Source organism: Trifolium pratense, linkage group LG1, assembly GCF_020283565.1.
Source record: "Trifolium pratense cultivar HEN17-A07 linkage group LG1, ARS_RC_1.1, whole genome shotgun sequence".
Classification (NCBI taxonomy): domain Eukaryota; kingdom Viridiplantae; phylum Streptophyta; class Magnoliopsida; order Fabales; family Fabaceae; genus Trifolium; species Trifolium pratense.
The window spans coordinates 13,310,139-13,335,226 of NC_060059.1; the positions used below are offsets into that span (position 1 = coordinate 13,310,139).

At 34.4% G+C, this 25,088-nt stretch overlaps 3 protein-coding genes across 8 annotated transcripts; all 3 read right to left on the bottom strand.

Annotated features, from left to right (window-relative positions):
- LOC123897011 (cyclin-H1-1) lies at positions 1–5,805 on the bottom strand. 3 transcript variants are annotated; one of them, XM_045947512.1, is made up of 14 exons: positions 5,469–5,805; positions 4,026–4,219; positions 3,713–3,763; positions 3,404–3,479; positions 3,101–3,219; positions 2,943–3,016; positions 2,345–2,465; positions 2,188–2,256; positions 1,958–1,999; positions 1,124–1,201; positions 975–1,033; positions 706–790; positions 483–571; positions 1–305 (listed from the first exon to the last, which is right to left on the bottom strand). In XM_045947512.1, exons 2-14 carry the CDS (start codon positions 4,083–4,085, stop codon positions 236–238), a joined length of 993 nt encoding a protein of 330 aa, XP_045803468.1. In that variant the 5' UTR covers positions 4,086–4,219; positions 5,469–5,805; the 3' UTR covers positions 1–235. The 3 variants fall into 3 exon arrangements, with proteins under 3 accessions (XP_045803468.1, XP_045803457.1, XP_045803449.1); XM_045947501.1 differs by having other exon boundaries at positions 3,401–3,479; positions 5,474–5,804; XM_045947493.1 differs by having other exon boundaries at positions 3,401–3,479; positions 5,469–5,804.
- A 1,826-nt stretch (positions 5,806–7,631) lies between these two features.
- Positions 7,632–19,809, bottom strand: LOC123913787 (protein ALWAYS EARLY 2). Of its 4 annotated transcripts, none has more exons than XM_045964640.1 (19): positions 19,630–19,809; positions 18,413–18,526; positions 17,527–17,625; positions 17,280–17,342; positions 16,887–16,964; positions 16,283–16,451; positions 15,250–15,509; positions 14,684–15,053; positions 14,448–14,525; positions 13,791–14,044; positions 11,826–12,113; positions 11,541–11,719; positions 11,145–11,427; positions 10,482–10,637; positions 9,739–9,888; positions 9,401–9,541; positions 9,102–9,314; positions 8,489–8,779; positions 7,632–8,197 (listed from the first exon to the last, which is right to left on the bottom strand). In XM_045964640.1, exons 2-19 carry the CDS (start codon positions 18,509–18,511, stop codon positions 8,033–8,035), a joined length of 3,336 nt encoding a protein of 1,111 aa, XP_045820596.1. In that variant the 5' UTR covers positions 18,512–18,526; positions 19,630–19,809; the 3' UTR covers positions 7,632–8,032. The 4 variants fall into 4 exon arrangements, with proteins under 4 accessions (XP_045820596.1, XP_045820604.1, XP_045820621.1 ...); XM_045964648.1 differs by having other exon boundaries at positions 9,739–9,861; positions 19,630–19,782; XM_045964665.1 differs by having other exon boundaries at positions 9,434–9,541; positions 9,739–9,861; positions 19,630–19,749.
- Positions 19,810–23,217: 3,408 nt separating this feature from the next.
- LOC123897352 (F-box protein At1g55000) lies at positions 23,218–25,088 on the bottom strand. The gene is made up of 2 exons (XM_045947953.1): positions 24,589–25,088; positions 23,218–23,868 (listed from the first exon to the last, which is right to left on the bottom strand). Exons 1-2 carry the CDS (start codon positions 25,000–25,002, stop codon positions 23,494–23,496), a joined length of 789 nt encoding a protein of 262 aa, XP_045803909.1. The 5' UTR covers positions 25,003–25,088; the 3' UTR covers positions 23,218–23,493.

A 25,088-nucleotide genomic window follows, 5' to 3' on the forward strand; every position in this document is an offset into this window, starting at 1 on the left:
TTACATAAAATAAATATTGAACTCCAAAATTTAAACAAACATTTTCTCTCTTCAAATTCCCACTTTTGGAGGTGAGCTACAATTGGCTCAAGATACATTTCCCCTCCAAAACAACAAAAATACAAAATCTTCAACACGTCATCCTTCATGTTCAATAGAAACCCAAAAAAATCTCACTTCCAAAATTCAGAATACTAGCATCTCAATTAAACTGAATATAAAACTAGAGAAAAAACTAAGCATTTTGTGCTTCGTTTGAGCTCTTTCTGGACTTGTGCTTTGATTTCTTCTCCCTCTTCTTTCCCCTAGAAGGCAATAAAAAAATATTATTATTATAAATATAGCAAGAAATACTCTCAAACATTTTTTGGGACCTGGTAATTAGTGTGGTGTGTGTGTGCGCGCGCGAGCGCACATATGTATGTGGGGGCGTGAAGTGAAGGACCAGCAGGCAATTCTACATAAAAGGGTAAAGGAATTACTCGTCATGAGAGCTCTGACCCCAACAAGACTTCAGTTTCCGGTTGATATGCTTCAATTCTTTCTCCGAAGGACTTCTATATTTTCTAACCTGCATACATAGCCAAGGCCACCTTGATACATGTAAACAAAAAAAAGCCACAATACCAAAGCTAATACAAAATGGAAATTTGGAATTACGCATCAATAGTTCAGTTTAGCGACAACGAGATGAGAAACAATTACCCAAGAATCAATTGCATCCAATGATTCAAGAAGCTCGGCCATTGTGTGCGTAGAATTCTGATGGGAAAAAATTCTGCTCAGAAAACTGCAATTAAGTGCCAATGTAGGAGTAAATGTCTCAGTAGATACATTATTTGGGTCAATACTAAATATCAAACTCCAGGCAGGTTATTTTGTTGTTACATGATTATGAAACAAGTAACAGCTAATGGAAACGGGTTTTAGGGCGCTGGAGGTGAGTATCACAAAGAAACATGTGAAACAAGTACCTATCAAAGTCAAGAACTTTATGGAGAGCATTTGAGGTGCGTAGTGCAGCCAAGGCCAACTGCATCGGGAAGATATAAACTATTATTGTCACAAAAAATACTAAATGCGACAACGGAGTTACAAAATTTACAGACTATTCTGAGAATACCTGCCCAGGAGGAAATAAGAGTGGTGCATCTGTAAGCATCACTTTATCAACTTCTAGTCTTGCTGTATTTTGCAAAGCCTATACAGCAGGAAAAAAATTATCATGAGAAGGGAATAATAGAGGAAACAAGCATTACATTACATTAATGCTTATGTACATGCATACATATTTATAGGAAGGTATTGGGTAGGAGCATGAGAAGTGAAATGTTAATCTTGATCATTCATGTAGGATTGAAAGAGTATTGGCTCCTGCACCTCTCATTTGATATGTCTTGTGTGTATGTGTGTGGTCGCGTGCACACAAAGGGAGACACATGAATGAAGGAAATGAGATCATCTACACTAATGCTCCAGTGCCCTTTATGTTCAAGAGGGTATTGGCATATTCTGCCACATATTGCATTTAATTGAAATATAAATCGTTGCATTATATTTCAAGTAGACAAGGATGAAATTAGATCATCTACACGCTAGAAAGAAACTGCATGATCTGCAGTTCTCAATGCAACAGTTTAGATAGCAATTACTTTTCTTAGAGTTCTCCAAAAACTTAAAATGATCAATCCTGTATAAGTAATGACCGTTAATTGTTCGGAAAAAAAGGGGGAATGGTACTGGTGAACCTCCTATAAATAAAATCATAAGCCAAGAAAATTGCATCCACATATGACCACAACAATGTCCTAATGACTGCTAATTGTTCGAAACAAAAGGGGGAATGGTACTGGAGAACCTTCCTATAAATAAAATCCTAAGCCAAAACAAAATCATCCATCAGTGACCACAACAATGTGCTCAGCCTGATGATTATGCTGGACAAAAAGACTAGTACCTTGAGCATTTGAAGCTCGTCCTCACCAGCATTGCAAAATTCCTGTCAATGACATAGTCACAATTTCCAGTTCAACATAAAATAATTATTAAAAAAAAAATGTAATGTTAAACAAGCCATAGAATTATTAACCGGAAAAAAAAACTAGAGAAAGCATGAATGAGATTTATTTTGAAATGCAAAAAACTGTAAACACTTAAAAAGAATTCCAAACAGCCAACTAAACAAACCTCCATATAATCTGTAAAACCTTCAACTGAGCGATACGGAGCATAAACAATAAGATCAAATTCCAGACTCTGCATAACCAGGGTTTCTTGTCATATATGAATTAAAAATTAAAATTAAAAAACTAGAACAATTTGATATTCGAGACCTATCCCATGCCTGATAAACTATCATCTCATTATTGAGAATCATTTGATGATCCTGTGAAATCCCCTTACCAAGCTCCTCAGCCGATACATGATTTTCTTCTATCTTACAAGCAGCATATATGCATGTCAACCTGTACATAGATTTTCTGAATCAATAAATAAAACTTTTAACAAATAATAAATAGATCATACAAATCCAATGCCAACTTTGATGAAGTGAATTGGATGTGAAAATTTCTCATATCATTCATAAGAGATTTACAAGTATATACATACAAAGGTAGAGCAAACACAATCCCGTAATATTGGGATAAAATCAAAACAGAGTGAGCAATCTAAGGAATCTAGGATCCTAACAAATAAATACAAAATATATTTACGATCAAGAACGGCCAGCCAGCCACAAACCCAATCAAACAAATGATATCATGAAAAATCAGTAATCAGTTTAAATGGATAAAAAGATTAATGAAATGAGTAAACTGATAACCAATTCATCTCTTAGCAGTGCATCAGGTCCATACCCTAACCAATTTCAACATTTTCAAACAATTAATAAACTAAGTATGAGTTCACATAATGACCAATGAGTCTGAATTCCTACTTACATTATATTTTTTGGTTGATGTTCCATCACTGACCATTGCAGATAGAACCTTTTAAAAAATATGAGGGCTGTTGCCTGTGTATGATAAACTATTTCAAAAGGTTGTTCTCATAAAAGCTTCACAATTAATTTACAATACCCATAGAAGAGCTTGCATACCTGGATCTTATGAGGGAAGTGGAAATTGTTGCACACTTCTTGTAGCTTGTTTTCATAAAACACCTTTATACATTGCTCCTCTTCAATACTAAGAGGTTTTATCCGAGAATGTTTTTCACCTGACATGAAATACAACTTTTGTGAACAGTAGAAAATAGAAGTTGACAAAAACAATGGGAAAAAATAATTTTCAAAGCAATTAAAAGACAAATCTTTTATGTACGATAGAGGGGTAAAGAACAGAATCAAATTTCAGAAATAACTTCATTATCAAAAAAAAAAATTCAGAAATAACTTCACCACTATTGTTTGCAGTCGTCTGGGATTCCGGATATGACAAAGACCCATCAGCATCTACTTCCATTAGAGTTGCCCCACACTTTAAAAGAAATTAATAGTAATAAGCAACCTGATAGTAAGTTATTAACTGATATCATATTATCATGAAATAATTTTTCTGTACGGAATAAGAGAAGAAAATAAGCTCCACATGAGGTTACAACATCCAAGAAAATATTCGGCAACAAATAAGTAAACAGTTATGATCCTAAAAGCTCTCGAATTGAAATTCTCGTCAGTTTATGAAGATATGTAAAAGGAAAGTCTGTGTACCTGCTCTAGGGTTTGTTTGGCTCTCTGATTAGCATCTGTATATTTCTCAACCTAAAACGAAAATAGATACATGAGAAGAAAAAATAATGAATTGTGAACGTAACATAGGAGAAAATTGAATTTCTCATGTACACCACTTGAATTAAAAACAGTAGATTTAAACTAGAAATAAATCAAAATTCTCCATCCAACATACACTCTAACTAAAGCAATTGTGTGGATTCATGCAGAAAAATTAGATCAACAGCCATTTAAAAGGTGTTGTGAATTGTGATTTCAAACGAATGGCAAAGATAGAAAAAGAAACAAGTACCAGTTTTTGAGGAGAGAAGATCCACTTGGATCGGTGGGTAGAGGTCTGAAAATCAGCCATGGCCAAACAGAAACCCTAAAGTAGGTGCTTTTACCCACAAATTAAATGCGGGCAGACACTGCTCGATTCTCAAAGCTGAGAGCAAGTGAGGTCAGTATACAACTCTCTGTGTTTGAATGCAGGCAGTGCTAATGCTGAAAAAAGACAATTTTAGTTAGTACAGATCTTAGCAAGCACAATAGGAACAACAATAAAAGGAGCTGTAATACAGATTTATGATTATCATAGACTTATGAACCCAATCAATTCATATGACCAACCCCTGACAATTCACTCTGCTTTGTCCTGCCAAAGGGCCACCCCATCAAACTCACAATTGGCATTGGGCTGGGCACGCTGTATAGTGGCTGGTCGAAGGGTTGACCCACTAAACAATAATGAATAAATTAGGTCATGTTTACTTTGTGAAAACATTTTCTATTTTCATTTTAACTTGCTAATTAGAAGATGTGAGACTCTTGAAATGAACCATTGTGATGGAGAGAGAAAACGAAATGCTAGTAAGTAACGGATGACGCGTTTTGGAAATCATGAAAGTATTTCCAAAAATTCACACAATTAGTATCACAATGTTTACAAGCAAAATTAATACAAATTTTAAGAAATAAAAAAAGTTTTAACAGAGTAAACGGAGTCTAAGATTTTGCAATACGCTTTTTACAAAAGCTTTTATTATATATATGTGTGGGTTGCTATATATCGCGACAAACTTTCCCGCGAAGGACTCACAATTTGCAAGTAACCAATTAAAATTTCTGTTGGTCAAAAAACATGCTTAGGAAGGTACTGCTAACTAGCTTTCATATTTTGCCACGTACTTTCATGATCCCATTTCTCGCTAATCGCTATATATCATTTTCCAATATATATACACACCGTAAAAACCATGAATATGGAGTTGAGTTAAGAATGCTGTATATTCAAACTGGAAAGAGTTTAGCATATTTTAAAATGGTTCTTGCTGCATATTCAAAACAATGCTCCACATATTCAAAATTAAGTTAAGAATACTCAAAGCATATGTAGCCTAGAACAGATTCAATAATTCTCCAAAATAATCATTTTAATTCACAACCACAAATGTGAAAATAATCATTTCAAATTACCAGCAGTTTAAGCTTTTGATGCATACAAACTCGCAACAAAACCTATCGAATTCACAACCACAAATGTGAAAATACATGATACAACCATTCTTACACACGATATATTAAAATTCAGAACTATAGAAAACAACAATGAAGAATAAAAGACTCAATTTGCATAGAATCAGACACACTTGTATAGAAAACCAAAGAAACAAACAGTTCTAAGCCTTGAAATTGTAATTAGGTCACAATAATCACAAAAAGAAGGATGAAAGAGTATAGAGCTGCATAGAACCTCACAATATATGCAGCGGCAATGGCGAAGGCGTTTGGCGACGGTGAGTGCTTCACTATTCAGAATCTCAGTGTGGTGTGGTGGCAGTGGGCACTGAGAAAAGCGCAAGGGAATACAATAGAAATCAAATCAAATAGAAAACAGCTGAAATGGCTTCTTCAAGATATAGTCAATTTTATTTTTTTGGCGTAGCGCAATGGAGACAAATATGCAGTGCGGCGGAGCAGAGAGGGCGGAGACCGGCGGAGCGTAGAAGGGGAGAGGAGAAGCAGCGGAGCTAGTTTGCTGGGGTGAGGGGGAGAAGCCGCATCGCATAGAGGAGTTGGTCATTTATGGTGTAAGGATTAAGAATGTGTGTAAATTTTAACATATGTGAGGGTATTTTAGTCTTTTTGTAAATGGGGATGTTATATTATTGTTGGATTTGGTACCTCTCCAATTATTAGTTGGAAGGAAAAAAGTGGGAAGAAAATACAAAAATCGAGAAATAAATTTGCACTCAAATTTTGTTTAACCTCATTCCTAGATTTTCGAGTTTTTCTACCTTCTCATTTTCTTTCCTTCCAACCAAATAAATTACCATAGTTGGTGGTCTAATCTTTTAATTTGTTTGGGTCTTGTATGATCTATTTATGGATTTTTTTTTTCTTCGACTCTATGTAAATATTTGTAGTCGATCACGGTACACTTTGTGCTGGGAGACTGTTTTATTAATATATATATATATATATATATATATATATATATATATATATATATATATATATATATATATATCATTTTGGTTTTTTCAAAAAAAAAAAAAAATCACGAGTCGAATTTGGACCACCTCTAAAGTGCGAGAAATTAAAAAATAAAACAAAAGAAGTAAATGATGAGAGAGAAAGACACATAAAATGAAAATAAGAGAGAACATGAGAGAAATAACAATAGTTGGTGGGATGGGTAGCTCAACTGGTTAAGCCAGTTGAACTAAGGGTTAAGGAGCAGGAAGTCCAGAGTTCAAGTCCCGTCAAAGGAGCAAAAACTAACATAACATTGTAATATTAACAACTAACATTGCCTATAAACTTTTAGGAAGAATTTATGTCTCATTTGGTTCCACAAGACTCGAGACATTAGTTTTCACAGTTGTATGCGAAGGATACTCAGTTTACACTTTACACCCAAAATGTTCATAGAAAGCTCTGCGCTGATTAGGAATGATACAGATAATTGCTAGACATATATTTATCAGATTATGTTGTATTTGTTGGTTTTGCATATCCACGAATTTTGTTTTTCTTTAAATGTATTTATGAAAATTATTTTTATCTTTTTAATGGAAAATGATTAATCTCACAAAAGAGTTATCACGCAAACATCATGATAAACAAGGTTGTCAGACTCGCGAGTTTACTCAAACTCATACGAGTCAATGAAACATAAACAATTATTTTCAAAAACATATAAGTGACATAGATATAGAACAAAAAGTAAAAGTATGTAGATAATGTAATGTTTTTTTGGTTTAGCGATCACCATGTTGAGATAGGAACAACTAGGTGGGTGGAAGGTGGATTGTCGAGAGATGAGGATGGTCGATGGCTATGTGGGTTTACAAAGTTCATCGGTAACACCAATACTTATATAGCAGAGTTTTGGAACATTTACAAAGGACTTTGTATTGCGAAGAGAAGACGGGTGAAGAGGCTTGAAATTTTCAAACATACTACTCAATGAATGCTCAAAATTTGAAGAATGTGAGTAATGGAAGTGCGATGGGGTGGAGTCTTAGTGTCTTACAAAGAGGATTAAAGAGTTTCTCACCTCAGATTGAGAGATTAAAATTATTCATGACATTTTCTTTTTCCAATAGAACATTTTCATATTAAAAAAAGAAAATGTCATGAGAAAAACATCATTTCTTTAAAATAGATTAATTAATATTTTTTGAAAGGAAAATTAAACAAATCAATTAAACAATAACTTTTTTTGCTAAAGGGATTAAACAAGAACTTTTGAATTTGTTATATTGATATTCTATAAAAAAAAAATACTTAAAAACAAATACGCTAATGTGAGTGACCTAAAGCATGTAAAGAAAGAGAAAAACATAATAATTAAAGTAACATTTTTTTGTTAGTACAAAGGAGGGCAAAAGGCCACAGGAGAAAAAAAAAATTAAGACTAAACACACATTCCTTAACATGCCTCAAAAATATCATTAAAAAAAAGCTCCGAAACTCATTAGAAAGAGTCTCCAAAACAAAAATTCCAAAAATACATGGTATGGCTAAAGTTTACATGCCAAACAACACCTAGGTTGCCTTCACACCAAGTGTAGTTACCCTGTATGTGCCAGTTCCTATTTAGCAGGACTTATACTACGAACGGAATACAGGGGTAGTCCTATTGATCATGCCATTGTTTTTCAGCAGCTTTTGGGTTTTTAATATATTAAATACTTATTTTTTCATAAGAAATACAAATTATGAAAGGGGGGAGGAGCTCCTATGCGATTATGAACTAAATAGTTCAGCATCCTATTTACAGCTAAATAGCCTAGAGAGAAAAGATAAAATCTAAGTAGGGATGAGAGCTAAAATCTGGGTCTTAATTCTTCCCATGCACATTTGAATTTCTCTGTAAATAGGAAGGTTTCGAGGATCACACGGTTGCAGGCTGGTAACAGCAGAATCTAATATCCGAGCCACATCTGCTGGAGGATATTGCCGTTCAGTACAACTCTGCAAGTTAAACAATAACAAGTTAAATATTGGAAAGAAATGTTTATTCAATAATGCGTACCAATATGTAGTGCATTTTCAAGAATGGGGCAATAGGACAAAAACGTGATGATAAACATTTAATTTTCATTATTATCAAGGTGCCACCAGTACACTACTCAAAAATAGATGCACGTCCCCGAAGATGTGCTGTTCAAAACTCGTTAAAAGAAGATAACAAGGAAGTGAGGAACACGGTAATTTTAAAACTAGATGGGATATGAAATGGGCTACTTTTGACTTCCTAATTACCTGTATCATAGTTAATGTCGCAACACATGAAGCGATGAGCTCCGATGGTATTTCGATATCAACTTGTTCGGAATCTTTATGCAGTTTTGGACCAGATGCATCATTAAGTAAAGGCTCTGATGCTCTGCAAGTCGACTGATTATGATGGTAAAAACTGCCATTCACTTGATCTTGCGACCTTATCACAGGCAACCTGTACTTGGAGGACAACTGCTGATAATCGATAGAATCCAATGCCTGCCCAATCTTTGTAATAGCATCTTTACCTTCCTTTGTAGCTTGAGACCATGCCTAAATTATAGCATCAAAAAGTGTAAAGTTTTTTAGCTTTAACCCATAATTAAACGACGTTCACGGTGTAATGTGTCCCACTACATCCTAGAGCTTTATGTCTACTGTGATCATTCTAAGATTTGCAGCTAAACAATCAAACATCAGTGCTTGTAATTAAATACCAAATCCTGAACAATGATAATAATTTGCTAGGATAAAAGAACAGAAAAAATGCTCAGGTTACCAAAATGGGGAGGAAACAAGATGTGAAACGACCATTTATGTATAGTTCACAGTGACTACAAAAGCAGAGGGGGAATAAGATCCCCAGACCATATACCTGAAATGCAGCATCCAGCATTGCATGTGCCCGTAGCCTGGATCCTTTAATGATTTCAATGACGGTTGACCTAGACTCTTGTGACATAGAACTATCCAACACACTAGGAAGGTCATCATGTACTTCGAACTTTGCTCTGGGCTTCATCCATGGTGGCAGAGAGTTGTCTGTGTAGGTATTACGCTGCCTCAATTGAAGCATAGTATCAGAAACCTGAAAAATATAACCAATCAAATGTTGCTTCAAGGCTAATGCAGAATGTTGTAACGACATATAAATAATCGAAGGAAGCCACATGCCTGTCCACTGGCTTCCTTTAGCTCTACAAGTACCGTGGCATAATGCTTCTTGAAACCTTCGGAATCTTTTAAACATTCTATGCCATTTTGGTTTTCCAATATGCCACTATTTGCATTACGGAGCTCTGTTAATGCTGTCTCCTGTAAGAGCAGCCCAAAAAATAAGAAACAAGACCTTCTATAACCCAGGAAAATTTACATATAAAGATAGATGAATCCAGTTACGACTTATAAATCACCTAGATAAAAAAGGTAAATGAAAAGTGAAAGTAAAGCATTTTCCAAAAACTGCACAAAAAAAGTATTAATTTGGGAGCATAAAATGTAGGGGGGGACACCTTTTTATCAAGAGCACGCTTTAGTTCAGAAAGTGCATGTATATCAGCTTCTTTAGCTTGATGTTGCATCACTTTACACGGTTGAGCACAAGCAGCTAGTGCACAGAGGTTATCAATATTGGCCTGGGAAGTGACATGGTTGGCATCCCCCTATAAGATTTTCGTGAAATTATGTAATTATAATTATTTGTAGAACACATGATATTTCTATGTTACCGAAATCAACATTGTCATGGCATGGCAGTGAAAATTGGGATTAATAAACCACGTGAAAAGGATGGAAAATTCAACAGAACCAGTACTGGACATTCTGGACCTTTAAGGCATTCTGTGTTTGGGAGTCAAGGAAAAGGAAGGAGAGGGCTTTTTGGTTGATCAAGAATATTATTTGTTATTTCTTTTAATCTTGTCAATGTTTTATTCGACATTTTTTTAAAGAATAACTGTAATAGTTTGTCTCTTGTTCATCTAGTGCAGTGATATAGCAAGAGGAGGAATAGAAATGAAGGGAAAACTCTTTCACCCTCTGTAGCACCGACACTTCTTATTGAAAGTGTGCCCGGTGTCCGACACATGTCAGCAATGTTCGAGACCGACATAACACCAACACAAGTGATTACATTCAAATAATTCATTTTCTTAAATTATTACTAGTTTCGATGTGTCGGCGTCTATCAGTGGGTGCTTTGTCTCTTTCACCTTATTTAGAATAGTATTACTGAAGCACTTAAAGAGGAGCGTACCTTCACAGGCGATGAGTGCATTTCACATCCCCCAAAACTTGAATTTCCATTAAGCTGTGGTTCTGTAGTCATAAAAGAGGCTTTTCTGGCACCAATCTGCCTCCTCAAAGCTTCTGGCATATTATCGAATGGATTCGAAGGCATGCAATCAATGTCCTGAACAAAAAATCCCACTCATCAATAACAAGAAAATTTGGAAACTGTTATCAGATTTTAAACATACCATGCTAATTTGTTTCAATTAAAAGAAAAAATGTATAAAGCTTTAGATTATTTTTAGTATGTGGCGCATAAAGATCATTTATCAAGGAAATTGCAGTAAATGGGACAAAACAAATTAACTTTATGAGAGGAAAGGAAGCCTTGACACAATGCTAAGAGTTTCTCATGAGTAACCAAGAGGTCACAGCTTAAAGTGGTGGAATTAGCCTCTAGCAAATGCATGGAAGAATAGCACCATGCATAGAGTGAGTCAGACCTTTCTCTAGACACCATGCATAGAAGAATAGCACAAGGCACCATTCTTATTGGTTACTATTATTACAACGTTGCAGCATGTAAAGACTGTTAATAACGAAGCTGATTTTGATCACAGATTTTAAACTACCTCTTAAAGAATTGCTAAAAAATATTTAAAAAATGCCATATAATGAATCATAATACCATGATGAATTCAACTCCTAACTCAGGACGGTCAAACTGAATCCTACACTTGTCATGGTCAACTGTAAGCACACTACCATCATGAATCTCTCTTGTTTTGGGGTGAATGGCAATTACTCGTTGTCCAACACATAATGGTCTCGCCAAATCTGTCGGAAGTCCATCTCTTATACCAGCCCGCAGCTCAGAATAATGTTTCCTCACTGAGTCTCGGTACTGTTCAAGTTTTTGTCTTTCCTCATGTAAAAAGTGTTCAGAGAACCTCCGTGGTTTGCCAAGAGAACTGCAGAAACAAGTACAACACTGCAATGTCAAGTAGGTCCTTTACAATTACATACTTTATACCATTCACAAGGTTTAGCAGAAAATTATAGTAACAACCGTTGAATTTCGAACCTTTTTATGACACTCCACTCAACACGAGTTAGCCTTGGGATATTCCCTAGTCCAACATGGTTTAAGTACTCCACAAATTCTCTTTTGGCAAACCATGGATAATCAAGTGCACTATAAAACCATTCAAAAGTAAACCATCTGCGAACCAAATAAGATGACAAGCAACTAGAAAGCTTTTCCTGCAAGTTACAAAGGATATTATAACATTTTAACAAAATATGAAACCTTAAATCCCTTCAATACTTAAGAATGCAGAATCAATTTATATTATGAAAAAGCTTGGACCTTTTGGGTAGAGTACTTATTAGGTTGGCTTTTCAATACATTCTCAGAAGACTTCTCTTTAGGCATGGATGGTCTCTGAAAAATCATCTTGCGTCTACTTCTTTGTTTAGTTTGCGAACTAACTTCACTCAAAAGTGGAATTTCAGCAGTTGATGAAACTGCTAAACCCTTCTGATCAACACGTAAGAACACCTCTGGTGGTTTGACCATCTTCGATTGTTTCGGTGATGCAAAAACCTGATCAGCGTGTTTTCCTTTAATCACCGTTTTGTTCTCATCATCTACAGCCTACAGAAAATGTGCAACAACTTTGATAAGTATGCTATAACTACACTCCAAGCATCATCCAAAATGAGAAGATAAAGATATTTGGACATATACTATATAATGCAGTTGAATAAGGTGATTTTAATTGCTTTGAGAGACTAACCCTAAGCCTTGTGCATTTATATCCATAAATTACAATCAAAATCCTAATTGTGTTTGAACTCTTGATTTAACATAACCAGTACAAGACTTCTTAAAAAAAAACATAACCAGTACAGTACATGATCAAAAAATAGAGAGAAGAGAGACAAGGAAGCTAATGTGGTTCAACCAAAAGAATATTTCCGAATGGTCAATCATAACCACTTAACGATTAAGGCTCAATCCCAATGCACAACCAAACACTCCCCGTGAGCAAGATTTACAGTAATTTAAGAACAAATTAATGATTTCACAAAATGTAGATGATGATTATGGCATTGCATATATAAGCACGGACCCTCAGCATCCACCACATAATCTCCTTGAAAATTCATACCGTGGGAGATCTTCCTACAAGAAAGCTACTGTTGAAAAACAATACATCTAAACCAAGCTTCAACTGGGAAAATAAATAATAATAGTAATAAAGGCAAATTGGATTGATGCAAATGATAGTGACGCAATTCAAATGGTGCCTATAGTCACAGTGGGTATGGTGGATAGGAAGAAAATATGCTATAACAATGTCTGAAAAAACTTTTTCGAAGACATGAGCCCGACTGTAGGACAAATTAAAGAAACAAGGATACGCATGATGTGAATGCATTTCAAAATGCAAAAAGTGGCTAGAGATCTGGATGAATGCACAAGGAGAAGCTTCATCTGTTCAGGCTGAAACTACAAGAGGTTGTGGTTCGGCTCCAATTGATCCTGAATTCTGATGGTGGAGATTTCAGTTGTAAAATACATTGGAAAAAATTTCAAAATTGCCAGCGGTGGCGAGAAAACTGTTTAAAATACGTCTGAAAATGCACAATACAGGAAATCATAGGGGGAGAGCGGGGGAGGGTAATACATAGAAAAGTTAAGGTCAAAAAAATGTCTCACATTTGTGTATGGCTGATAAAAAGAAATAAAAAGAACGGAGTTTCAAGTTTTAGTAGAGTTCCAAACTTTGGAGAACGGACGAATACTGAAGACAGGTTTTGGAAGATGGTACTGCTAACTGCTCTAATATCATGTTGAAGTATAGGGTTTTAGATAATGAATGAGAAAAGAAAAGAAAAGAAAAGAAAAGAAAAGGAAAAAAAGACTTTGAATTGTAATTATGGTTTGATGTTAGAGGAGTGCTAACAACTCTCTCTTTTGTTGGTTAAAATTTACATGGGCTCCACCAAATTATGTGGGTCTCATGTAAATTTGTTGGGACCTACATGAATTTTAACCAATAAAAGAGTGTGTTAAAAAGTGGGTGTTAGAGAGTGTGTTGCTAGCACTTTTCTTTGTTATTAATTACAAAAGACTAAAAACAAACTCATTCATATTAATATGAGACTACTAATTCTAATCAAATAGGGAAACAAATCATGATAAATAATAACTAAGAGAAAATCCTTGTTTTGAGTAAAAGAAATATTGATTTTGAGAAATAATAAGCAAACGAAACACAAAGTAAAATGTGCAGGATAAAACAATTAAGGAATAAACTATACATACTTTCATGGATTTCGGCTTTCTTTTCCATGTTCTATCAGCAAATGGAATCTGGTCTTTTGATTCAGAGACAGCATTGGTATCATTTGATATATCCTTTCCGAGTTTAGATTTTTTGGACGTTGAAGTGTCAGCTCCAGGGACAGCGCGAGGTTTAACTTTATTTCTCTTATGACTTGTTGATGTTGCTTCAGGTAAAGCAGACTTATCATCTTTATCAACATTCATTCTGTCTCCCTTCAACTGGATAGATGATTCTAGATGGGCAAGGAAGAGTTGAATAATCAATTAAACGAGTTATGGTTGTTAACTTGTTATTGCTCTATCTGTATGTGTCTCACCTACAGTTACACTATGTTGAGAAGTTCCCTATCCTAAGTGGTGGACAGTTATCGCCTTACAAGCCGGTTTTGTAAGCTTGTATTAGGCCTATCCAAAATCCTTTGTGCCACTCCCTATTGGGCCACTCAACTCACACTCCAGATGTCTAGTCCTGAGCATGAGGGGTGTGTTGAGAAGTCCCGTATTGGATGAGATAGGCATGAAAATGTGTATATAAGTGATGGTGGCATTCACCTTACACGAGGGTATTGAAGGGATGTGTTAGGCTCAACCCAAATTCTAATACACTATAAAATATATCAACAACTTTATTCTTACCAGATTCTCCATTAGATGTCGGCATCATTAGAGATAGATCGGCTAAGGTTTCCAAAGCATTCAAGGCATTGATTTCATCTGGTTGATAAAGTAATAAAATATTATAATCAAGAGTGATGTGAAAGTAAATGTAAAATTATTTCTTTTTTCAAAAGTCCAACCATCAACTTTGTCTAGGTTAAGGAACTATATGTTAAATAAAAAACTTGCATAGACATCTCTAGTGACAGAATTACCTGCACAGAAAAGTTTTTTGCTTCTTTTCCGCTGACTTCTTGGAGAGAATTGCTCGAGCTTTTCATTGGTAACCTCCATATTCTTTTCCTTCAAAGAACTAAAACTAAGTCCTTCTTCAGTGCCGCTGCATGCTTCTCCTCCATCATCAAGTTGGTAATTTCCAACATTTTCCACTCTCTCTTTCTTTCTGTAAAATTTTCCTCCCTTCAGAAGAACTCTAGTGTTGCTCACTCCTTCCATGTCCATCAACGAACTAGTATCTCTGACATATTCTCCATTTTCAGCTCCCCTGCTTTCTAGACTACCTTCCAAAAACTCTCCATCCACAACATTGCGAAACTTGGCACGAGCCTTCTCTGACATTTGGTGCTGGTTGAAAAAATCACAAAAAAAAAAAATATCACTCTCAAATCTACAATAGATCAAACATAAGCAAGTCATTCACAAAAATTTCCATGAGATAGTATTTGAATGTTGACACTTATTCACACATTCAGAACATACACTCATTTTGAAGTAATAATATAGCCGACAAATACTATACAATTGCAGGACAGTTAAATACCATTCTTTCCAAGCTCTGAGCAGGAGAGGACTTCTGCTCTGCTCTCCTATGTGGTGTTTGTGAAATAAGGGGAGAGTCTCCTCTTTGTGCAGCCCTGGATAATGCCAAAGCTACATCTGCAACTTCATCATCATTAGCATCACCAGTGGACTTCAAGCTTCTTTTATTAGGAGAAACATAATTCTCCCTTTCATCTTTCTTGTAAGAGTGGTAAACTGGGACTCGGGGTGTCCTTTTCCCAACAGCACGAGGCTGGATACCTGATTAATTGAATCGCTATCAATATTGCAATCGAGTGCAGAATATCTTACACAGTATGAAAAATATGTTATCAGGAATATGAGCACAACTAACAATTCAGTGTAAGAAAAATTGCTACTCATTTCAATATTTGGGTTTAAATGATATTTAAATAGGCAATTATTTTATCTGCACATTTTATGCTATTTAAAACTCAATGGAAGGGGGGGGGGGGGGGGGGGGGGGGGGAAGTTTGAGAAGGGTGTAATTTTATCACTGCTACTACTCAATTTCAAAATTTTAACTACAGGGAATTTTCAGACAGGAAAGCAAATCCAGCTGATATATGATGAAGATCACTATGAAAAACCAAACTACATTCAGAAAATAATGCATAATCTGAAATTTAGGTATAAAAGTATTATTAGAGAACTTAGTTTGAGAGAATTTGAGAATCTTGAAATTTTGTGAGTAAAATGAGACCGAATCTAATCTGAAAAGTTTGCAGTACAAACAGCTTTATAAACACTGGCTGAAGGTTATCATAGCTATGTTAATCTGTTTACACTATCAAGTTCTCTTACAACTTATAACAGTTGCCACTAACTCTGTAACTGACTGTTATTAGAATATTCTTGACCATAAGCTTTACTAACAGCTGCCAACTAAACATTGTTTTCGCATTACATGACTGCAGTAAACTGAGCAGTAACTATACACAAATAAAAAGCAAACCAAAAAATCAATTCTCTGATGAGGAAAAAATGTAGTAAAACTATGACATGTATTTTACCATCAATGCGTCTTTTCTTCAGTAGAGAGAGGCAACCATCACCGGAAGTTACAGACTGAGACTGGACAGGATCCTTTGAGACACTAGGCTGAACTTTTTCACGCTTTCGTTTCACAGGTTTTCGAGATCCTGGTGCATCATTGCTCTCCCTTTCACTTTCACTCTCTTCCTGTCAATTTCAAGTCCAGAAAATTAAACTCAAATGCATACTCAAAACCAGTTTACATATCATGCGGGGAAAATAGAAAAGTAAAACGGAATTCAAAACAACTCAACTTCCCCAGAAACCAACACGTCTCAACAAACATAAAGAGAGATGTAAATCCTAATGTAAGCATGAACTACATCATTTTATAATATCAGGAGAGTTGCTGAAGAAATAGAAATGGAAATATTATACTGAAGAAATGAGGTCAGACCATCTGGGTAAAAAAAGAGAATAGATGTTAAATTTAGTTTACAACCGAATATGTTAACCCTTCTTTCTGAGAATATTTTTCTCTTCTAAAAGATATTTCCACACCAAAAGCTGGTTAGAAATTTTGTTAAGGAAAAAAAGGAAGACCTACACACTACAAGGAAAAAATAATAATGTTGACCTTACCAGGACATTATAATGATCTGTCATCATTGCAATGAGACCTACAACAGAAGCCGTGCCCTCTGGTAGAGATAGGTATGCCTGTAAATCACAATGTGTGGTTTCAATGGGACTTAAAGCAAGAGATACACAACATAAATAATTGAGTTCATGATGGCTTGATATCCAATAATTTCTCATTTTAAGCAATAACAATAAGAGGGAAAGAGGAGAAGCTTCCATAAGTAGAAATAGAACATCAAGTAATCAATTTGTAATAGTGTTTTCTTACCCATTTCACTTACAAAAATAAATGCACACACAGACAATACTTAATTTCTTAAACTAAAAGAACAATACATACAATAAGGCTCATGAGACAAGACTAAAGAATAAGTTACTGTAGTATTGATTTACCCGATTCATATTGTAAAGAGCTTCAACCATTTCAATAGATCTGTTACGTACAGCAGCAGCAACCTGGGAATTCAAATAAGTCAATATGATAGGAGAATAATAACAAGAGCTGAAATTCAAATTAGAAATGATATTGATAATGATAAGAAGATGAAAGAAAAAAACAAAATGTCCTCAGGTTTTGAAATGAACAAGCAGGATAGAGAGAAACCAACACGTAAAAAAAAAAAAAAAAAAAAAAAAACACCTTCTTCCAATCTTTCCCATACTTTCTGTATGCCTCATAGAATCGCTGTAGCTCCCCCTTGCTCCACTGAGATCCCAATTTATCAGACAATTTCTTCTTCTGTGCATCGAACAGGATTCAAAATTTGAGGTTTAAACAGAAGATGAAATCTTGTTCATGTTCAGTGCATACTAAGGAAAAATAAAAAAGAAATTGGATTGAAATCCATTTATATTGACCAATTAGAAATGCCTCCCAGGATCTATAATTTTGTCTAAATGGACGGCAAATATTATGTACGATGCATGGATACTCTAAATTGGTGATTTGTTTACATTGTATTCATGGCCGATATAAATACAAGTACAATGCACTTGCTTTTGTATTTGTGGCATATCCTTTGTTGGGTGAAAGTCCCAAGTCCAACCACCTATGAAATTATGTTATTCAAGAAAACCAAAACAGGAAGACAATTCAAGTCCATTTTGACTTATTTCCTCTCTCGGGGCATAAATGACTCTTGTAATTGGGTTTTCTTCAAAGTTTATCATACAAAATAGAAAAATTTAATAAATAAATGTACCTTATATAATACATGTTGACATATTAATTTCTTAATTTAAAAAAAAAATGAATTTGTGTATTGTGATTGTAACAGACTAACAGGTACCAAACTCTTGTACCAATGCAACATAGTTTACAAGATAATAAGACTTATCTAATGAACTACGCTAATGCTGAAATCAATATTATTCTTTTAAGTAAAAAACCCACGAACTACCGCCACAACTCTTTTAGAAACTATTATGGCAATATGATACCATGCAGGATGCAGCACTGTATTTTATTTACTGTGCCCTATTGCTTCATGTTTCAAAAAGAGAAATGCTATCAAATCAAGGTATACCCGTTGTTTGTTTTTATTTGAACTAACTCCATCTTTCTCAGGAGAAACGTCGTTTGCAAACCGCTTATTCACACTTCTAGATTTCCTTGTCGGTGCCATTGATCCTTTATGTATCTGAAACAAAAGAAATAGTCACAACCAGCAATATAAGCTCAGTTAAAACTCATATAATGGGCTAAACAATATTTCATAATAGGCAAATAACACATAGATTTATCTTCAAGAATATTTAATTAGCATGAAAGCTAAAGTCAGCGTCAATTCCGTCAGCCTCCTTTTTCTCCCACTTACGAAACCCAATCATTAACATTATTCGCAACGCTGTTTCGTAGCATTTGGCATTCGACCACAATGGAATGAAACCAAATTGCCCTATTAATTCTCTTCAAAAAGTGGAACTAAAATGCACCATCTTTTTAACCTTATTACTCATTCTATTCAATTTTTAAAATGCCCACCATATATATGGTATAAAATTAGAACCCATGTTACAATCTGTCTTGTTTAACACACACACCCTATAGATCTCACATGAAAAAAAAAAAAAAAAACAATTAGAAGTAAAAAATTCAAATGCATCAACACAATTCACAAATGGTACACCTAGTATCTACAGAAAGCGGTAGGTAAAATAAATCCAAAGCAAATACATAAATAACAGTTCAAAATTATAACCCCCACCCATTCGTAAATCTTTGAAAAAAACAAAAGCATAAAATTTTGTGATTCACCTCAACCACTTTCAAACTAAAACGATAAACAGAAATTTGATTCACTGCAAGATAAATAAAAATTAAAAATCAGCAACGAAACTGAACTTCTCAGCTCTCACAATCGCATCAGATTCAACAATTTTCTTCGATTTCAAAACAATCAAAATCATCAACCACAAAAACAACGTAACCCTCACTAACCTTGAAATTAATTTTTAAATTTTAAAAAAAAAATTTAAAAATCGAAAAATTATAAGAAACGCGAAATCAAGTACACTATGAGAAACAAATTACAGCAACAGTTAACTACAATTAGCATCAAAGAGCTTAATTCGAAAACAAAAACAACATTATAAATAAAAATCAGAAAGATAAAACGCGAATAAGACAAATTCATTCAATCTAATTAATTAACAAAATATATAACGTAAATTTCACAATGATTTTCGAAAATCGAACCCTAGCTTACAGATCCGAGAGTGAAACTAATTGTGTGAGTCTTACCGACGGTAGGTTAACTCCGATTCCGGTGAAGCACGAGAAAAGATGAAAGAGAAGAAAAGAGGCAAGGGTTTAGAGAGAGAGAGATGAGAGAGAAAGTTAGAGGAATAGGGAAGAGAAAATAGAAGCGTTGCCGCGAAACTTGAATATAAAGGTGTTTCTAACCAATCAGATTTTTTGGATATTTACGTCATTGTACATCAGGAACGGTATATGATAGAAGATGGAGAATACGGATTTGTATTGTTGTATTGATTATTGGACACGTGTGTGATTCGGTTATATCGACGGTTGTTGTTTTTGTTTGTATTGGATGTATTTGGACCCTAGGTTGTATGGGATTATATTTGAAATTTTAAAAACGAATCTTGTAAATATTTCCCCTGGATTTTTCGTATTGTTGATATCGCCTCGGAGAAATATGTAATTTTACAACTTCAAATTTGCGTTATTTATTTTTATTTGAAATTTTTTTTTACGCATTATTTGAAATTATTTTCTATTTATATGAATTGAATTTTAATATAGCTAGCTAGGGACTAAACAAAAAAATTTAGAAGAATAAATTGTAAGCCATTCAAAATGTTCCCACAAAAAATAGAGGGATCAGAGTTCGAACTTTCGATTATGGTGTTCAACCTAATAATTTCAACATTTTTATTAGTTAAGTTCAACTTTGTTGCCAGGTACTGAACAAAATTCTAGTTATATATATCGTATATTAATATTACTGATCTATTTAAGTAAATATGAATAATTTTTTTATTAATTTTATTATTATATTAAAATTTGTACCTTGATTAAATTATATATCTTTTTTTTGTTACCATGATATTGGTACGAAATTTTCACCGCCGTTAAAACTCTGTCGGGGAACCTGTTGGGCACACAAGACAGGTTCTCCCCTCCCAACCAATTTTTTTGGATATGCATTCAAGAATCGAATCTTTGACCAAATATTTAAGAAGACCAAAACTCTTACCACTTACTCTCTCTGTCCCAAAATAATTGTCACATTTTACTACTGCACACTTGCCGATGCACAATTTTGATCATTAATATTTTTAGTTGTGTATTATTAAAAATTATGAAAAATTGATATTTTGATAGTACTCAACGAGACAAATCTAACAAGATCTCACATGCTAATATTTATCTTTATACATTAATAAAAAAATATGTTTAAAGTAGCTTGTATGAATAGTGCACATAGTCAAATTGTGACAATAATTTTGAGACGGAAGGAGCAGATCAATATCTATTAACCTTATTTATTAGTAGTTTAAGTTTATTAATCTACATTAATTTTTCACATATATAAAAATAATACATTTATATATGTGAAAAATTGATGTAGATTATATATAAATGCATAATTATAATTATAAAAAAAAATGTATTAGTATAAAATATAAACTATAATTGAAATATGAAGTCGTATATAGTCAAATTCTCTAAAACATCATGTTAAACATCAAAAGAGAGTTTAATCTCATTGATCTATTAGTTTATTAGTTTATATTTAAATATAAATATAATTATTTATTTGAATATCTGTAATGCTATAATAACCGATTCCATAAATCTATGACCGCCCAACCAAATCTAAAAATTTATTTATGTTATTATTAGTCAAAAATTCCGTATCTAGCTAGAACAACCCTCACAAATTGCAAAAACTAATTTGTTAAGAATGAAGCGGATTGAAGCTCTAGAATCATCACTAGCCGGAAACTTCATGTGAAATAGGCTAACACACTTTCAAAATGTCATACTCAAACTTTCAATTTTTTTACAGACCTAAGGTAAAACCTAACTCGGCTTACCCTATTCACACCTTACAAATTACTTTAGAAAAATATTTAGTAGTGGGTAACATTTAAATTATTTAAGATACAGTTTTTTTTTTTGGTGTACAAATGTTAAAGAAGAAAAACAAAAACAAAAACAAAAAAACAGTGCCAAAAAAAAATAGAGGTGAGGGTGTTTTGTCATCCAAGAGACGGATCGCAGCAAGTCGTCCATTCCTTCTAGTGGGATGTTACAAATTTTCAATTTCATATCATTCCAAGAGCCAAAATTTGCAAGAAAATTTGCACATTCTCTTAAAATATGAGACAAATTCACCTCCCAATTGAGCTACACTGTGATGAAGCTCTAATATCTGATGATTTTATCGATTCTATTTTTGAGGCAGAATTATGGAAAATTCTTATGGGAAAACGCATTAGTAAAACATAAAAGGAGAAAATATATTCCAACACTAAAAGCTCCTCTGCAAGATGCAAATGAATAAAATTAAGTACACTACTCCCCTCCACACCACTACCTCCAAACACACCTTACCGCCATTACCATCAATAATGAACCGTCTTGCAACCAACAATGTGCGGCAACCACAACCATTGTCTTCACTCATCACCAGAGACCTCGTGCGATTTGTTGTCTTCCTCTCATCAGAGACCAGAGACATTGATGTTATTCTTGTTGCAGTAAACTCAACCATTTTTTTTGCCATGCTATTGAAGTTGTCCAGAATTTTTTGCACTTAGATTGAATCCGTGCTAACCGCATCTGAACAATAAGAACCCCATCCCATTTATTTTCTCATTAGTGTATGTGTGCCCAACTATATTTTATTTGAAGTTGTGTCTATGTAAGTTTTACTCCCCATGCTTTGTGCAAAAGATCCAGTGGTACTGTTGAGAAGGGTCTATACATAGATAGTACTTGCAACATGATGAACAAAGCAACGAATTGTTCAGTGACCACTGAAAAGTATAGTCATCAATCATAGTGTACTAGTTGCTATATCCTTTTGTTCTTACCTAAAATCGCTCTCTGACTACTGTGACCATAACACAAAAGTTGACAAATCTTGCATATTTTAATGTCGCTTGCTCACTTTCAATTTAAGTTTACACGGTTGCACCATCTCACTTGTCTGCATATCACTTTGTCTCAACTCTCAACCTTTGCTTGATATTCTACCTATTTCCCAGTCCCTTCATCGTTGTACTGTTAAAAAGTGCAAATCCATGACAAAAACAGTTTGAGAAGCTTCAAAATTTTCAAAGCCTACCAATCCAGGAACATGAAAGTTTTGGAATACAACAACTGCTGTGCAGTAATACTGTTATAAAACCATTTTGCTAATGGAGGATCTGAGGTAACATTTTCACCAATTCAACATCCTCAATCCAAAGGTTCTTGCAACGGGTAGCACAAGACATACTTATAAAAAGCAGTGAAGTAACTCTAAACTATTCCAAAAAGAAAAGATGAGAACAAATATCAAATATTCGTTTCACAAATAGATTCTGATTCACCACACATCCTTATCTTTGAAGTAGCAGGATAAACTTATCACTAAAGGGGTTAAATTCTACACTATCATAACCTAGTACTTGGGGTAAGAGTTAGGAAAGAAGTACAAAAACTCAACAAAAGACATGATAAATTGATAATGCATCATGGTATCCTTTGCTTTTTTCAACTGTCTATTATTGGTACTAATTCTGATCTGGACTGCTAAATATGGAGATGCTCAGAAGTTGTAAAGTGTGAAATAAATCAAACATTTTGTAGTAATTTTACTAAACATGGACTCAGCATGCAGTTTCAATTGCAATTTTAAAAATGATACACTGTCTTCTTGTATATATACTTATTTATAAACAATTACAAGTTACACAAATTCTGAACACATATACCACATTAGTAGTTGAACTATATATATCACATAGCATGAAATGACTTGCACTTGCCCAGTCCAATATCTTGATTATTCATTATTATCCATTTGCCTGTAACCAAACCTTATGATTGTTCCAAACAAGGGTCGAAATTGAATTAACCTTCCAAAGACTAGGAATGACCTACTTGCCTACCCCACTGAAGATCCGCAGAAAATTCAGCAAGAGCAGCTCGAGGATCACCATTTGAAACAGACCAGTAGTATTGAGCAGTTTCACTATCAACTTGCATGCTTCTTTTCAAGGAATCAAGCACCTTTTTGTTGCTTTCTTCTGAGGATATTCTGTTTGATACATGTGTACTCTTTATGTCCGGTACATCATCCGGATACAACACTGCAACTTCTCGTTTAGCATAAACATCAAGCTCAATAAAGCAAGTTCTTTTCACAAGAATATCGGGATTACTAATAGGAATCAATAATCTTTCCCTCGAGTATATGCCATGATCACTCATCATGTTGTTCAATCGTTTTATGTCCATCACCTGTCAAACCATAAAAATAATCACCAGAAGGTCAATACAGTTCATCAAATTCTTCATAGCTGTTATTAATCAGGAAAAACCAAGAACAGAACAAGGAAAAAGTAACTTCGTGCTTACAGAAAAAATTCTCAGAAAAACAACCAAACAGTTCATAACTCATTTAGAGGAAAATGCAAAATTACATTAATCTAGTAGATGTTAATAATTTCATTTGGGTGAATCACAGTTTCATTTGGTCCATTAAATTAAAAACATTTTCAAACGATACCTAAAATATTTGATCACAGTTGTTAATAAGGAAGGATCATTCAATTTAGGGTATGTTTGGATAAACAACTTATTAGCAGCTTCTAGCACAAACTCTTATCACAACAAGCCCTTTATAGCAAAACATACTAGGAGCTGTTTTCATAAGCTATATTTGAAAAAATATATGAAAATAAGCTGAAAAAAGTCATAAGCTGTTTTAATAAGTTCTCTCAAACAGTCTCAAAAAACTTATGCGAGTAGATAAGCTCAAATAACTCGATCCAACACAGCTTAAAATTGTCTCAAATGGATTATTTGTGAGCTACAATTTTCAATTTCAGTGATGATTTTTTGTAATATCATTCATTCTAATCAATTTCAAAAGAAAGAAAGAAAAAAAACACGCTAATAATCAAACAACAAATTGCGCATTTCATGTTGATAATAAACCCTAACGGATATCAAACAGACCTGAACGGAGTACTTAACGGCGAGACTAGCAACGCTATCACCACGCATAATGCGATGGGAGATTGCGAATTTGGCAAGTGAATTATCTCTCCAGAAGCTTCTAGATAACGGGTTTCCAACTACGTCCTTCAATTTCCACGTTGCTAAGAAAGCTCTGGTTACCATATCCCTTTGAGAGGCGACCGAGTTCCAGACTCGGCATACGCAACTCGCGCGGGCGAGATCGAGGATTGGAAGCTTCTCGAAGATGATTTGGAGCGTGTCGGTGGAGGATAGTGCAGAGAAATGAGAATTCATCGGTGAGATTACTGTAGAGGTAGGTTGAGGTGGAGGTAGGGTTTCGGATGATGATGAAGAAGAATTCATGAGGTGGCGGAGAATGTCGCCGTCGTCTTCGTCGCAACAACAACCCATAAAGAAGGTTGGTTGGTGGAGATGATGAAGTGGTTTTCCACCTTCGGTGCCAAATTCATCCACGAATCTTATACGCGTGGATATAG